Source organism: Palaemon carinicauda, chromosome 37, assembly GCF_036898095.1.
Source record: "Palaemon carinicauda isolate YSFRI2023 chromosome 37, ASM3689809v2, whole genome shotgun sequence".
NCBI lineage: Eukaryota > Metazoa > Arthropoda > Malacostraca > Decapoda > Palaemonidae > Palaemon > Palaemon carinicauda.
This window is the reverse complement of record NC_090761.1, coordinates 24,550,459-24,566,267: the sequence shown is the minus strand read 5'-3', so window position 1 is coordinate 24,566,267 and position 15,809 is coordinate 24,550,459. Positions and strand designations below refer to the sequence as shown.

At 38.8% G+C, this 15,809-nt stretch overlaps 1 protein-coding gene across 3 annotated transcripts in view; it reads right to left on the bottom strand.

Annotated features, from left to right (window-relative positions):
• spartin overlaps positions 1-15,809 on the bottom strand; it is a 230,757-nt gene that overhangs the window by 14,021 nt on the left and 200,927 nt on the right. For all 3 annotated transcript variants that reach the window (XM_068360865.1, XM_068360864.1, XM_068360866.1), the window contains 2 exons: positions 15,071-15,119; positions 13,664-13,785 (listed from right to left, as the gene is read on the bottom strand). In XM_068360865.1, coding sequence (XP_068216966.1) covers positions 13,664-13,785; positions 15,071-15,119 — 171 coding nt within the window. The remainder of the gene's footprint in view (positions 1-13,663; positions 13,786-15,070; positions 15,120-15,809) is intronic.

Genomic DNA, 15,809 nt, shown 5'->3' with positions numbered 1-15,809 from the left:
CAGGCCTTTAGAGAAAAGACAAAAGTTATAAAAGTACTACACAAGAGACTGAAAATTTACTCATACAAAATTACTCTCCCGTTATAAACTGAGTGTTAAGATCAAATAGAGCAAGACATACATAGCTTGTAACCTGGGAAAGTAAGTTTAGATGGTTATTATAATTAAATAATAAAAGTGGATTTTTAATCCTTAAGTAACAACAGGTTCAGATTTTTTTCATCAAAGGCTGTTCTGTACAGTACTTGGTGTTATATAACTATAAAATGCTTTCCTGAATTTTGTTATACAGTATAACTGTGAATACTATTACTTTTGTCTTGTCTCTAAAGACTAAGATACATAAGTTTTTACAAGATTAAGATAACAAATGCCTCTTTTGTGTGGATTATAAGGGTCAGCACCACAAAAGCATAGATGTCAACCTTAGCCTTATTCGGGAAAAGACTCGAGTCTCTCTGCCCAAATTTCAAGTGCAGTACAACAGAGGACCTAAAACTGAGCACCAGTGAAACCCTTTCAGCTCTGACATCTAAATTTTATCAAGACAGCAAGGGAAGGGCTGATCCTTTCTAGCTGTGCCTTTCACTAAAAAATATTAAGCGTACTGGGGAGACAACATCTGCAAATTATGACGTACTGGAATCTTTCCCGTCAGAGCTGCTGAGAGGGATCATTGCTGAAAAGGGGTACAAGCTGGAGTAAGTGTGGAATATGAATGGAGAAGGTTAGTTGATACATACGGTATGTGTGCTGTACCTCTAATATCAGTATTTATTATTGAAATTACCTGCATCTTACTGTAAAACCTACATTTCTGTGGTCATTACATTACGAGCAACCCTAGAATTCCACGATAATAGACAATATAAAATATATGGTTTTTTCCCAAATTGTAAATAATCACTTAGGAAATGTTATTGTACTTAAAATGTAAATTAAATTACAGCAGTAAATGCCCTGTACTGTAATAATAATATAGTACAATTCGGTACACTAAAATCTCATACTGGCAATATCAATATCCCAAGCTCATTCTCTTTCATATATGTATAAACCTTTAATGTGCTGTACTACACTAAACTGCCGAGTATCAAAATTACAAGTACTATAAATTGCGCAATGATAATAATAGTAGTAGTAGTAATAATAATAATAATAATAACAATATCAGTAGAGAAAAAGATAATTTTATTACTAACATCTGCTAACTATTTGGCACTCATGTCATACAATACCCAAATAATTGATATTACTAAAAATACGGATTAACAATGTCTAAAATGTTATTTTCATTAGTAAAATAAATTTTTGAATATACTTACCCGATAATCATGTAGCTGTCAACTCCGTTGCCCGACAGAATTCTACGGGAGGGATACGCCAGCTATCACTATACTAGAAGGGGGTGTACTCACAAGCGCCACCTGTGGCCAGGTACTACAGTACTTGTTGTTGACGCCACCTCACTTTTTCCTCGGTCCACTGGTTCTCTATGGGGAGGAAGGGTGGGTCAATTAAATCATGATTATCGGGTAAGTATATTCAAAAATTTATTTTACTAATGAAAATAACATTTTTCAATATTAAACTTACCCGATAATCATGTAGCTGATTCACACCCAGGGGGGTGGGTGAAAAACCAGTGTACAAGACTAAAGGATAGCTAAGTATCCCGTATTTCATATAATCAGTTATCCACAATAACAATGAAATAATAAGTACCTGGTAAGGAAGTCGACTTGAACCGTTACTCTGCCTTTAATAAGATCGTCTTCCTTACTGAGCGCAGCGTTCCTCTTGGAAGGCTGAATCAACTCAAAGGTGCTAAAGTATACAGGGCTGCAACCCATACTAAAGGACCTCATCACAACCTTTAACCTCGGCGCTTCTCAAGAAAGAATTGACCACCCGCCAAATCAACAAGGATGTGGAAGGCTTCTTAGCCGACCGTACAACCCATAAAAAGTATTCAAGAGAAAGGTTAAAAGGTTATGGGATTATGGGAATGTAGTGGCTGAGCCCTCGCCTACTACTGCATTCGTTGCTACGAATGGTCCCAGGGTGTAGCAGTACTCGTAAAGAGACTGGACATCTTTGAGATAGAATGATGCGAACACTGACTTGCTTCTCCAATAGGTTGCATCCATAACACTCTGCAGAGAATGGCTCTGTTTGAAGGCCACTGAAGTAGCCACAGCTCCCACTTCATGTGTCCTTACCTTCAGCAAAGCAAGGTCTTCTTCCTTCAGATGAGAATGTGTTTCTCTAATCAGAAGCCTGAATAGTAAGAAACTGAGTTCTTAGAACTTGGAAAAGAAGGTTTCTTGATAACACACTATAAGGCTTCTGATTGTCCTCGTAAAGGTTAAGACCTTTTTAGATAGTACCTAAGAGCTCTAACTGGGCAAAGTACTCTCTCCAGTTCATTCCCCACCAAGTTGGACAGGCTTGGGATCTCGAACGACTTAGGCCAAGGACGTGAAGGAAGCTCGTTTAGCAAAAACCGAGCTGCAAGGAACATGTAGCCGTTTCAGATGTGAAAACAATGATCCTGCTGAAGGCGTGGATCTCACTTACTCTTTTAGCTGTTGTCGAGCACACGAGGAAAAGAGTTTTTAATGTGAGGTCCTAAAAAGAGGCTGATTGGAGAGGTTCAAATCTTGATGACATAAGGAACCTTAGGACCACGTCTAGATTCCAGCCTGGAGTGGACAACCGACGTTCCTTTGAGGTCTCAAAAGACCTAGGGAGGTCCTGTAGATCTTTGTTGGTGGAAAGATCCAAGCCTCTGTGGCGGAAAACCGCTGCCAACATACTTCTGTAACCCTTGATCGTAGGAGCTGAAAGGGATCTTACTTTCCTTAGATATAACAGGAAGTCAGCAATCTGGGTTACAGTGGTACTGGTTGAGGAAACTGCATTGGTCTTGTACCAGCTACGGAAGACTTCCCCTTGAGACTGATAGATTCTGAGAGTGGATGTTCTCCTTGCTTTGGCAATCGCTCTGGCTGCCTCCTTCGAAAAGCCCCTAGCTCTTGAGAGTCTTTCGAAAGTCTGAAGGCAGTCAGACGAAGAGCGTGGGGGATTGGGTGTACCTTCTTTACGTGAGGTAGACGTAGAAGGTTCACTCCTAGAGGAACAGTCCTGGGAATGTCGACCAGCCATTGCAGTACCTCTAAGAACCATTCTCTCGCGGGCCAGAGCGGCGCCAACCAACGTCAGCCGTGTCCCTTTGCGAGAGGAGAACTTCTGAAGTACCCTGTTGACAATCTTGAACGGCGGGAATGCATACAGGTCGAGATGGAACCAATCCAGCAGAAAAGCATCCACGTGAACTGCTGCTGGGTCTGGAATCGGAGAACAATACAACAGGAGTCTCTAGGTTATCGAGGTAGCGAACAGATCTATGGTTGGCTGACCCCACAGGGCCCAAAGTCTGCTGCAAACATTCTTGAGAAGGGTCCACTCTGAGGGGATGACCTGACCCTTCCAGCTGAGGTGATCTGCCATGACATTCATACCGCCCTGAATGAACCTCGTTACCAGCGTGAGCTTTCGATCTTTAGACCAGATGAGGAGGTCCCTTGCGATCTAGAACAACTTCACGTAAGAGTCCCTCCCTGCTTGAAGATGTAAGCCAGGGCTGTGGTGTTGTCAGAGTCCACCTCCACCACTTTGTTAAGCTGGAGGGACTTGAAGTTTATCAAGGCCAGAAGAACCGCCAACAACTCCTGCAATTGATGTGAAGTGTCCTTTGCTCCTGATTCCATGTTCTCGATCATTCCTGTCCGTCCAAAGTCGCACCCCAGCCCGTGTCTGATGTGTCCGAGAGGAGACGGCGGTCGGGTTTCTGAACAGCCAAAGGTAGACTTCCTTGAGAAGAAAGCTGTTCTTACACCACGCGAGAGAAGACCTCCTCTCTTCGGAAACAGGAACTGAGACCGTCTCTAGCGTCATGTCCTTTATCCAGTGAGCAGCTAGATGATACTGAAGGGGGGGAGGTGGATTCTCCCTAACACGATGAACAGGGCCAGCGATGAAAGTGTCCCTGTTAGACTCATCCACTACCTGACTGAGCATCGGTTCCTTCTCAGCATGCTCTGGATGCATTCTAGGGCTTGGAAGATCCTTGGGGCCGACGGAAAAGCCCGAAAAGCTCGACTCTGAAGATCCATACCCAGGGAGACAATGGTCTGGGATGGGATGAGCTGAGACTCCTCAAAATTGACCAGGAGGCCCAGTTCCTTGGTCAGATCCATAGTCCATCTGAGAATCTCCAGACAGCGACGACTTGTGGGAGCTCTTAAAAGCCAGTCGTCTGACGGAGCCGGACACAAGATCATGGTACTGCTGCACAGTCTGTGAACTGTCAACCATGGGGAAGCGAGGAAGTACAGTGACAACCCGAAGCTGTCTAGACTGTCTGGGTCGTACAGACAACTCCTTATCGGGTTGCTGAGGTTGCCGCACTGCGTCACAACAAGTCACTTCTGCTGGTTGTTGAACGTCTTCCCAGTGACACACTGACTCCGTAAACAAAAAATCCTTTAACAAGGACTAAGCTTGGACTGCATGTCTTGCAACACAGCTCAAGGTCTATGGGAGCAGGTGTGGTAACAGACGGGGTTAGTGACTGAAGTGGAACCATTACCTTCCCTGGAAGCATGTTATGCTTAAATAAAAGTCCATAGGAGGCTACGCAGCTAAAGGCTCCTCTCCAAATGACAGAGTCCTCAAGGGAATATCAGAAGGAGGGAGAAAAGCACTTTCTCATCTACAGGGACCATATCCGAGAAAAGTTAAGTTCTCTCAGTGAGGGTTTCAATGGTGCAAAAGCAGCAGACTAGAAGGCAACGTTATGAAACTGCTTGACAGTCTAGTGAGTTGGCAACAACCAAAGATGTATGACTGAGAAGCATGCGGTAAGGTATGCAGAGCATGTTGTATGCAGAGCATGCTGTATGCAGAGCATGCTGTATGTAGAGCATGTTGTATGCAGAGCATGCTGAATGCAGAGCCTGCTGTATGCAGAGCATGTTGTATGCAGAGCATGCTGAATGCAGAGCATGCTGTATGCAGAGCATGTTGTATGCAGAGCATGCTGTATGCAGAGCATGCTGTATGCAGAGCATGTTGTATGCAGAGCATGCTGAATGCAGAGTATGCTGTATGCAGAGCATGTTGTATGCAGAGCATGCTGTATGCAGAGCATGCTGTATGCAGAGCATGCTGTATGCAGAGCATGCTGTATGTAGAGCATGCTGTAAGGTAAGCAGAGCGTGTTGCATGGCGTTTAACATTTCTCAGAAATTCCATGACCAGTGCTAGAGTGCTTCATGCATGCTTGCATGGGGTTTTAATATCAACATAATATTTACCTTACATTCATAACTCATGATTCATTTTTGTTTTGAAGATATTTTTGCCATATTTTGCGATATTGTTAAAAATATATTGCAAGGAATACATATATATTTTTATATAAGTAAGACAAATAACCTCCATTATCATAATGTTTGTGTAGGCATACATGTATATGATTACAAATGCAAGTTATGAAAGTAATGAGGTGTTATTATTGTCATTTGTAATTTCTCAAGTTGAGGAGAAAGTGGCAGATGCATGCGTTGAGGTGGCTGACTCATAGCATGAGTGACTGAACTCAAGGGTTGCGCTTGCTGAGTGGTTGGCGGAAGCGGAGTAGCAAGCGGAGAGCGATGAGGTAGAGGCTGCGCAGAACGTAGTAAATGTCTCGCGAGTTGAGGCTCCTGAGGCGCAAGGCTAAGGTGTTGTGGAGCTTGCCTTGAGGAGGGTTGAGCTCGCTGCAGCGAGAGCTGAGGAGACTGACTCATGGATGGGAGAGGTTGTTGTACCTCAACCGAGTGTTGCATCAATGGTGGAGCAGCAAGTGGAAGCGGAGGAAGAGAGGTATAAGCCTCCTGATCCCATTGCTGAGGTTGCCTTAAGGAAGGCGGAGGGAGCTGTACACCACTGGGAACAGTAAACTCAGAACGTGGCTCAACATCGTACGCCTGGCAGGCGGTACTGCGGTCAGGCGGAGCGAGCGCAGGCGGAGCGAGTGCAGGCGGAGGCGGAGGCGCAACCTTCTCAGCCCGACACTCACGCATCAATACTGAAAGTTGTGACTGCATGGATTGCAGTAGAGCCAACTTGGGGTCGGCAGACACTAAGGTCTGCTGAGGCAAAGCCTTAACAGCAGAGATCTGTTGCGGCAGAACCTTACTCCTCTTGGGCGGAGTGCAGTCGACAGATGACTGCGGCGAGTCAGAGCTGAGCCAATGACTGCAGCCCGGTTGAGCAGTCGCGGACTGGACTCTGCGTTTGAGTGGTCTAGAGACCTGAGTCCAGCGTTTCTTCCCTGACAATTGATCAGCGGACGAGTAAAAGACGGGCTCAATCGTCTGCAGGTGGGAGTGACGGTCTCTGGAAGACACGCCCGCAACCACCGAGGATACTTCTGTGCGCCGATCAAGGCCTGCCGAACCCTTTTGCCCTTCGACATTGCTTCTTCCCTGGGCTTGGGAGCTTGCAAGAGGTCCCGGACTGGGAGGACGACTGGCACGCACAGAAGTACCCTCACGCACAACACTGACACTTTGCGCTAATCACTTATCACTTTTGATTTTCTGTTTGCACTTATTTCACTGAACTCGAAACTTTAAGTGGTTTGTACCTGAAACACGCAATTCTATCCTTTCTCAAAAGTTAGTAATTGCTAAAACAGAATTACAATGTAACAGAAAAATCTAATGAAAGATAAATAATTCAGTGGCTGGAAAGAGACTAAACACTAGATCAAATAAACTACGTTTAAATTCTCTCACCGCATAAAGCTTGAGAACAAGAAAACTCTAGAAACGTTTACCTTCTTCCCCTAAAGAGACTAGGGAGAAGAGTAAAAACGATAACAACGTTACTCGCTTGAACGAAACGTTTATCCTCCTCTTTCTCCCTCCGTCTCTATCTCTCTCTCTCTCTCTCTCTCTTGACTTAGAACCTGAGAGAAGAGCCCAATCATATATATCGTTAAAACATATTATTGTTAAAGGAAAATATTTCCCAAAATGAAAAGTTCCTTTGTAGAATTAAAACCATTAAGTTAAGAAAGAATGAACAAAACGCTAGACACGGTTACTCTTACTGCAACGTGACACCGTGAAAATTCTCTCTCTATCGTAACGATAGAGCGCAAGTTGAACGTTCTGAAACGTCAACAACTGCAGAGACAAAACAAAACGTTAGTTCAACTTTGAAAACAGTACGAGACTATCAAAGAAATTCTTTCAAAAACATTAAAATAGCATAATATGTTAACAGGTAAAACCGAAATGACGGGCTCAATGTTAATTAACTTCGGTACAAGAAAAGACCGCCTACTATTAGGAAAGGTCGAATATAAACAAATATAAAAATTAATTTTAATAATTTTATAATAAAAAGGAAGTTAATCGAAGAGGCCTATAAAAGGCGGAGAGATATAAAATAAATCTATAACTTTTGTTAAGCAAAATTAAGAAAGAGAGTCTATACTCTCTTAGACACCAACACTTCCGTCTAAGGGAAGGGTCGGCCATTAAATGGTGAAAGAGAGTTCATACTCTCTTCGTCACCATAATTAATCAATTTAATTCCAAAAGCTAACTAAGCTAATATAGAAGTTTCCAGTATAGCGAATAGCTGCAAATTTTAGAGAAATACTTCACCAAACCGTGAACAATACTCCAAAATCATAAGCGTATCCAAGAACGTCTTGCCGGAAGCACGACAGAGGAAAAAGTGAGGTGGCGTCAACAACAAGTACTGTAGTACCTGGCCACAGGTGGCGCTTGTGAGTACACCCCCTTCTAGTATAGTGATAGCTGGCGTATCCCTCCCGTAGAATTCTGTCGGGCAACGGAGTTGACAGCTACATGATTATCGGGTAAGTTTAATATTGAAAAACATAATACAGTTCTGTATCTGATTATGCAATACAGTGAACCAGTATACGATAATATATAATGAATGATAAAAACAGAATTTTCAAGATAACATTTATTATTTTTATACTAATATGATGTTCAAATTGCATCTACTCAAAGTTGTGTCGTTGTGAACACAAAAATAAAAATGTTCAATCTCTATCCTGGTAAATTACTCCCACTCTGGAAACCACCACACCACGTGGCTGTTGATGGCAACTAACTAGTCGAGGATAGGACACACTACATGCTACTTTTCAGTTGATATGTTATTCAATTTCTATATAATAAAATGTTGTCAAGGATACCAATGGAATTTTTATTATTCACTAAAAGTTTTTATAAAAAAAAATACTCAGATCTTGAGAATGAAAGATTAAGAAAATTGTAAAAACTAATTTTTTTTTTTTTTTAGTTTGCAAAACGTTAATAAGTCCTAAAGTCCTATTCTCATTACACACAAGGCTTTGATATTTATGTCCGCATTTTTATGTATGATAAAACTTACATAAAATCTGTCACTATGTTGAAAACCTGACTATTAGTCTCTTGATATCGCTGATTAGTGGAGAGGAGGGAGAATGCATATGAACATATGTAAAATTAACCGTTTTACCCCCAGGCTATTTGGAACTTTCCAACCCTTAACCCCCAGGCATTTTTTCTTTTTCAAGCACATTTTGCAATATATAGTTTTTAAATTGCTCTAACAGCCTTAATTTTCATCAAGAGAGGTCAAGTTGGTATCATTCTTTTGGAAAATGTGCAAAAAAGATGTAAATAGCAGTTTTATGCAAGGACGTACCAGTACGTCCATTGGGGGTAAAAGGGTTAGTAAATTTTATCATTAAAATGCTTTTTATTGTTATAAAACTCCCCTGATGTTCATATTGCCTACTCAAACACTCTGATGAAGGTGGAATACTGAAGGAAAGAGATGGGAAAGTAACAATCTATCTTAACAAATTTATGAACCAGTCGAGACTGGTTTAAAAGGTAACTAACCATAACCCAGAGACTGGTTTAAAAGGTAACTAACCATAACCCAAAGTTGTTTTAATTACACGAGCATCCCGGTTGGATACCAAACCTATGTACACTATCCACCCTTTAAAACTATTTATACAATATAATAAACAAAACCTTGACCTTTCTTATTGGAAAAAATAAAATAACGGTAATAACTAAAATCAAGTTTATGGAATTAAATTAAAGGTAAAATCTTACTCACACAATATCTCTCACAATCACCCCTGGATTCACTGAATAAATTTGCAAAAACTGTCTATGTAAACAACTGAGTCACTGTTAAAACTACTTCTCAAAAAAAAAAAAAAAAAAATCCAAACAAATAGAAGTAACTAACATCGCATATTGTGAATCTAAACCTCCAAGTCCTTTCTTTGACTTGAATCTAACTCACCATAAGACCTTGTTACTGAACACTAAGAGACAATTATTACTTGCACTATCCTTTCTATCTTACCATATATAGGTACAGTATGTCATTTAGTAAATATACTTTTCTAATATTTTCTTAATGTCAATTTTAATGGCATATCAAAGTTTAGGGGTGTATTATCTTTGTTGCCGGTGCACGATAATTTTATAGTTTTTAACTTTGCAGTGCTTGATTACATAGCTTCAGGAAACTACCGATTTTTCCTTCAGTTCTTTAGGTAGATTTTGAGTAATTTGGTTTACCTTTTCATAATCTGCAAAAGGTATATTGTAATAATACAAGTATATCAATTATATTGTACTTAATATCATTTGCAACAAATATGGTAATTGTTTACTATTATGCAAAAGTTGAAATACGAATAAACAGAACAAGCATATACAATATCACTCTACAGTCACTAGCCTTATCAAATTCTAAGCCCAAAAAATACTATTCTTAGGAAAAAAATATCTAAAATATGAAAAATATAAAACTTATCTGCCGTCAGAAAACCAGAGTATAATGAGGAGTCTGTGATATAAATTTACATATATTTATAAATCTGTGATGTTAGCTTATTTTTCATATTTCACAGTTGCTTGTCCCAGAAACTTTATTTGGAGTGTATGCTTCAAACTTGAAATAAAATTATTCTATACAGTGGAACCTCTACATACGAATGTCCCAACATACGAATTTTCCAACATGCGAAGTAAAATTCGACCAAATTTCTGCCTCGACACCCGAAGTGTTGCTCCAACATACGAAGTAAACATTACGCCATTGAGCGTCGAGTGCTCAGTTCTCTGTTCTTGTGTGTATCGTGTGGTTGTCCTCTGTTTGGTCTGTTATTAACAGTGCTTATTTTCTTCCCTTTCTCACATTTCCTTTTTGATTTTACCTATAATCATGGTGCCTAAGAAGCTAAGTTTCAGTACAGGTAGTGGTGAGAAAAGGAAGAAGGCAATTCTTTCATTAGAATTGAAGCAAGAAATTATAGAAAAACATGAGAGCAGTGTGCATGTGAGTGATACTGTATGGCTAAACAATATGGCCGGAATAGGCCTATGATCTCGACGATCATCAAGCAGAAGGCAGCCATTAAAGCAGATAAACCATCGAAGGGGATCACAATTATTACAAGACATCGTAGCAATACCCTGGGAGAGATAGAACGTCTTTTGTTGATAGGGATAAAGGACAGAGAGATTGTTGGCAACGATCATTTGTGAGAAGGGCCAGCATGTTGAACAGAAAGAGAGAAAAAAGTGAAGCAAAGAAAACCAAGATAGCATTAACAAGCTCTTTTAAATAAGACTTCTCTCTTTTTCTGTTTTTCTCTAAACATAGCATTAACATGTTCTTTAAATAAAATCTCTCTCTCTCTCTCTCTCTATCTCTCTCTCTCTCTCTCTCTCTCTCTCGTTCTTCTTCGCTGTTATAGTGTTAGATACGTCTATTATTTTTTTCCGAGAGAGAGAGAGAGAGAGATTAAACAAAAATGTGTTTAGAGTAAGAAAGTAATAACAGCTAATCTGAATTCCTTTATTAACTAAAGCAAATATTGATACAAACACACACACACAGGTGCAAGAATTGCTACGCAGTAAGAGAGATGGTCGGGGAGGAGGTAGAGATGGTGACTGCGATAACATACCGTAACTCGTCACTGAAAGTGATGAAAATTAAAAATAAAAAAAAAAAAAAATAAAATGTAAAAAATATGAAATATAAAAAAAAAAATAAGCTAAGTTAGATTAGAGTTTCCGTAGTGTAAGTTACGGTACGCTGTCGCAGTCACCATCTCTACCTCCTCGCCGATCGTGTCTCCTCCTGCGTGTGTGTTTGCGCATACTCACACGAGTGTGTTTGTATCAATATTTGTTTTAGTTAATAAAGAAATTCAGATTCGCTGATATTGTTTTTTTAGTTACATTTAATTGTCTTTCAACTAGTTGACGCTGTTAAAAATCATATGTACACAACATATTTTTGTTTAATCTCTCTCTCTCTCTCTCTCTCTCTCTCTCTCTCTCAGAAAAAATTAATAGGCGTCTCTAACACTATCAGTGAAGAACAAGAGAGAGAGAGAGAGAGAGAGAGAGAGAGAGAGAGAGAGAGAGAGAGAGAGAGAGAGAGAGAGAGAGAGAGAGAGAGAGAGAGAGAGAGAGTATTTATTTAAAGAACATGTTAACACCCTGTCTGCCTTCTCGCCGATCGTCCGTCTCCTCCTGGCGTAGCAACTCCTACACCTGCGTTGGCCTGTCTCTAAGGTAAAGTGGCAATAAACACATTTTTTATTTATTATTTCTTTATAATTATCTTTTTTACATGCTTCTTTTATATTATGCAGTTATGTTATTGTTATGTGTAATTATGTGTAGCCATTTATTAATGATTTATTATGGGTTTTTAGGCTGAGGGACGAATTAAATGAATTACCATGTATTTTTATGGGAATATTTGCTCCTACATACGATCGTTTTAACATACGAAGCAGTTTCTGGAACGAATTAAATTTGTATGTAGAGGTACCACTGTATACAGTATTTCAAACTTAATATTAGTATCAAAAGTAAAACTTGTGCATTAACTTAAAAGGGAAAATGAAAAAAATACACATGCCAAGACCCGAACTATGGGTAAAAGGATCTCAACACTTCTATTAATTGGTTGGGAACACTGTAAAATTTCCAGTTTGGTTCAATGACGACTGAAAAAGTTAACTCTCCGCAATTAAAGAAGAATGAGGATATTGGCTGGATGGCTATTAGACCCCAATAGTCGATATGAAAAATGGTGTCGCCATCTTGTCTTTTGTATTTAAACATTTTATTATTATTATTATTATTATTACTTGTTAAGCTACAACCCTAGTTGGAAAAGCAGGATGCTATAGGCCCAGGTGCTCCATCAGAGAAAATAGCCCAGTGAGGAAAGGAAACAAGGAAAAATAAACTATTTTAAGAACAGTAACAAAATTGAAATAAATATTTCCTATATAAACTTTAAAAACTTTAACAAAACAAAAGGCAGAGAAACTAGATAGAACAGCGAGCCCGAGTGTACCCTCAAGCAAGAGAACTCTAACCCAAGACAGCGCTGACTTCTAAGAACAATACTCTTGCGACGCCTATGTATAATCGATGATCAACAAGTCAATAGTTTATAATCCATCACGTGTGATCAACATTGACACTGAGATCTGAATCTCTTTGTTATTCAGTTCTGCTGGGATATCACAACCTGTGCCACATGATGCTGAAAAGCTCACTCTGTCTTCAAAAGCTTGGATATGATTTATGAATTAGGGCATCATGGGTCACTGCCCGGGACTAAGAGGTCATTCAGCTAATAGCACCATGAATCTTGGGTAAAATTCAGTTGAATAATGTTAAGATATACCTGATGAACAATAAACATTAAGTATTTCTGAAAAGTAAGAATGCGTAACCTTCCATTTGAGTTAGCAGCTAGAGTGGATATGAATGTGTTGAGATGGTTTGGCCATGTTGAGAGAATGGAAAATGGATGTCTGCTAAAGAAGGTAATGAATGCAAGAGTTGATGGGAGAAGTACTAGAGGAAGGCCAAGGTTTGGGTGGATGGATGGAGTGAAGGAAGCTCTGGGTGATAGGAGGATAGATGTGAGCGAGGCAAGAGAGCGTGCTAGAAATAGGAATGAATGGCGAGCGATTGTGACGCAGTTCCGGTAGGCCCTGCTGCTGCCTCCGATGCCTTAGATGACCGCGGAGGTAGCAGCAGTAGGGGATTCAGCATTATGAAGCTTCATCTGTCGTGGATAATGTGGGAGGGTGGGCTGTGACACCCTAGCAGTACCAGCTGAACTCGGTTGAGTCCCTTGTTAGGCTGGGAGGAACGTAGAGAGTAGAGGTCCCCTTTTTGTTTTTGTTTCTTTGTTGATGTCGGCTACCCCCAAAAAATTGGGGGAAGTGCCATGGTATATGTATGTATGTATGTATGTAAGAATGCATAAGCAAGACAAGCTAAAGAATAGACTTACTGTAAAACATATGTGCTTTTAAGGCAAGCCCACTCTCACTCATGCAGATTATGTTAAGTTTCTGAGCTAACAGCAATCAGACAAGATATGCGCAAAAACTGTCCCTTGAATTATAAATCTAATAAGTATCCATGTACGGAAGTAGGCTGAACTACAACTTTACTATCATTTTTAAAGAAAGTGAGAGACTTCACTCTAAAAGGCAACTTACATTTCCACTTGCTTCTTCTTCTTTTTGACCTGTTAAGTGAGAAATCGCACGAGTTCCCTGCTTCTGGACGTGGGGTGCCACTCTTCTTCCAAGGGCCATTGTAGCTTTACCCACCTGACTTACTATAATAAAAAAAAGATACATTTAAACACCAAAATGCAAGTACCAAGTAGGTTATTATCAAATAATGACAAAATATAATAAGTGAAGTAGACACTGAATTCATACAACCATTTATTTCTTTTGTATTTCAACATTTAATCTTTGTTTTATATATCAAGTCATTGATTTTACACAGACCATTCATTACCAAAATATGACCTAACGATAAATCAATGTTTTTCCTTCAGCATCTTATCTCAGAATTGTTTTCAATGTACTGTACCACACTACCAAAGAGTGCAAATTAATGTACTAAAATAACCAGTGTACCAATATTAAGGTTTTAGCAAAATAATGGCTTTTGTGCCATTCAAAAATTTGTTTATTGTTACTGCATTGGTTATTCTTTAGTTAAGTTCCTCTCATCCTAATATCGTCACCCTCATAAACTAACTGCCTAAGTCATTTTCTCCATTTGTTGGGAAATAAAAAACCTCCTCATTTCCTAACTCTTTATATCATTGTGTTGAGCTTCAATTAGCAAATTCTAATTCACAAATTCTTCTGTTAAGAATTTGTGAATTGAAGCTGAAGACAATGATATAAAGAATTAGAAAATGAGAGGGTTTTTTTTTTATTTCCCAACAAATGGAGAAAATGACTTAGGCAGTTAGTTTATGAGGGTGACGATATTCTGTCTTTTCCTTTCGGTAATATAGTGCTCTACATCCAGTAAATCCTTTTAGGACATAGCAAGGAGTTTTTAAGTAATGTTTTAAACTGCTGACTTAATGCAAAGGATTACTGTTGGCTAAACCAGAATTTGTGATGCAGTGCTCCTAACTATTCCATCATGCAATGCCCAAAGATTCATTAATTTGATCTAAAATGTATTAAGAAATTTAGACTAATCTCTCAAGTAAAGTTTGGCAAATATCTGAGATTATTTTTATCATCTCTTTTATCACAGTTACATCTAGTTTTCTGTTATATCTATATTTTGATGAATTCCAGATCTCTATAAAAAGATTTTTGGATTTACTCAATAAAAATGAGGTTACAATAAATAGAAAAATGTAAATAAACTGTAAAAAAAAGCTTAGGTACTTTGAGAAAAAAATTGATAATGATCATATCTAAAAATGAGATTCCTTTCAAAATTTTACTATTTCAAACTCATACAAAGGAATGAAACAAAAAGAAAAAAATTGTCCATTTGAATCATACATTATTCACTTAACTACTTATTAAATAAGCAACCAAAAGGAAAGCAGATAAAAGAAAATAAAAACATATATCACTTACACAAATATCCACTGACTTTAACAGCCTTTCCAGACACATCTCTGGCTACCTTGAATTGGGAAAGAAAAATTATATAATTAAGATGCATGGTACATACTGTATATCAAACTGCATATTTCAGCTAACAAAAATTCATTAGTTTTCATAATAATCTTGAATTCAAATATGCTTAAGTTATAAATTATTACAAAACAAACCTGTACCCTTAACATATTTTACTGCCTAGTCTCTTGCAGTTCTTTCATTTGTCGTAATGAACTACACAAATACCACACTTTTAACACTCGGCTGTGTCACGATAGTTTCCTCACAAAGGCTTGTGTTCTAATTATTCAAATACTGTAATCCACAAATACCTCTTAATATTGAATTTAATGTGCTTCAGGATCAAAGACACAAGGGGAAATTCCTTTTATGATAGGAATTTGAGGCCTGGTAAGGATTCGAACCATTGGCGGAGACGAAATCAAAGTTACACACTTACCAATAGGCTATAGTCTCAAGAGATGGGTTGATTTCAATTCTTAGTGTAAAACCTAAACTCAACAGGATTACTTATGGCAGTAGGAATTAACTCTTTATCTCTCTATATATACTAATAGTTATGGTGTTAACTGAAACTTTGATCTCGACCCAGAATAGGTTTGAATCTTTGTCAAAAGATAATTTTACCATAAAATTAATTTTCCATTGGGTTTTTTATCCCTAATCAGAGCAAATTCGATATTAATAGATACCT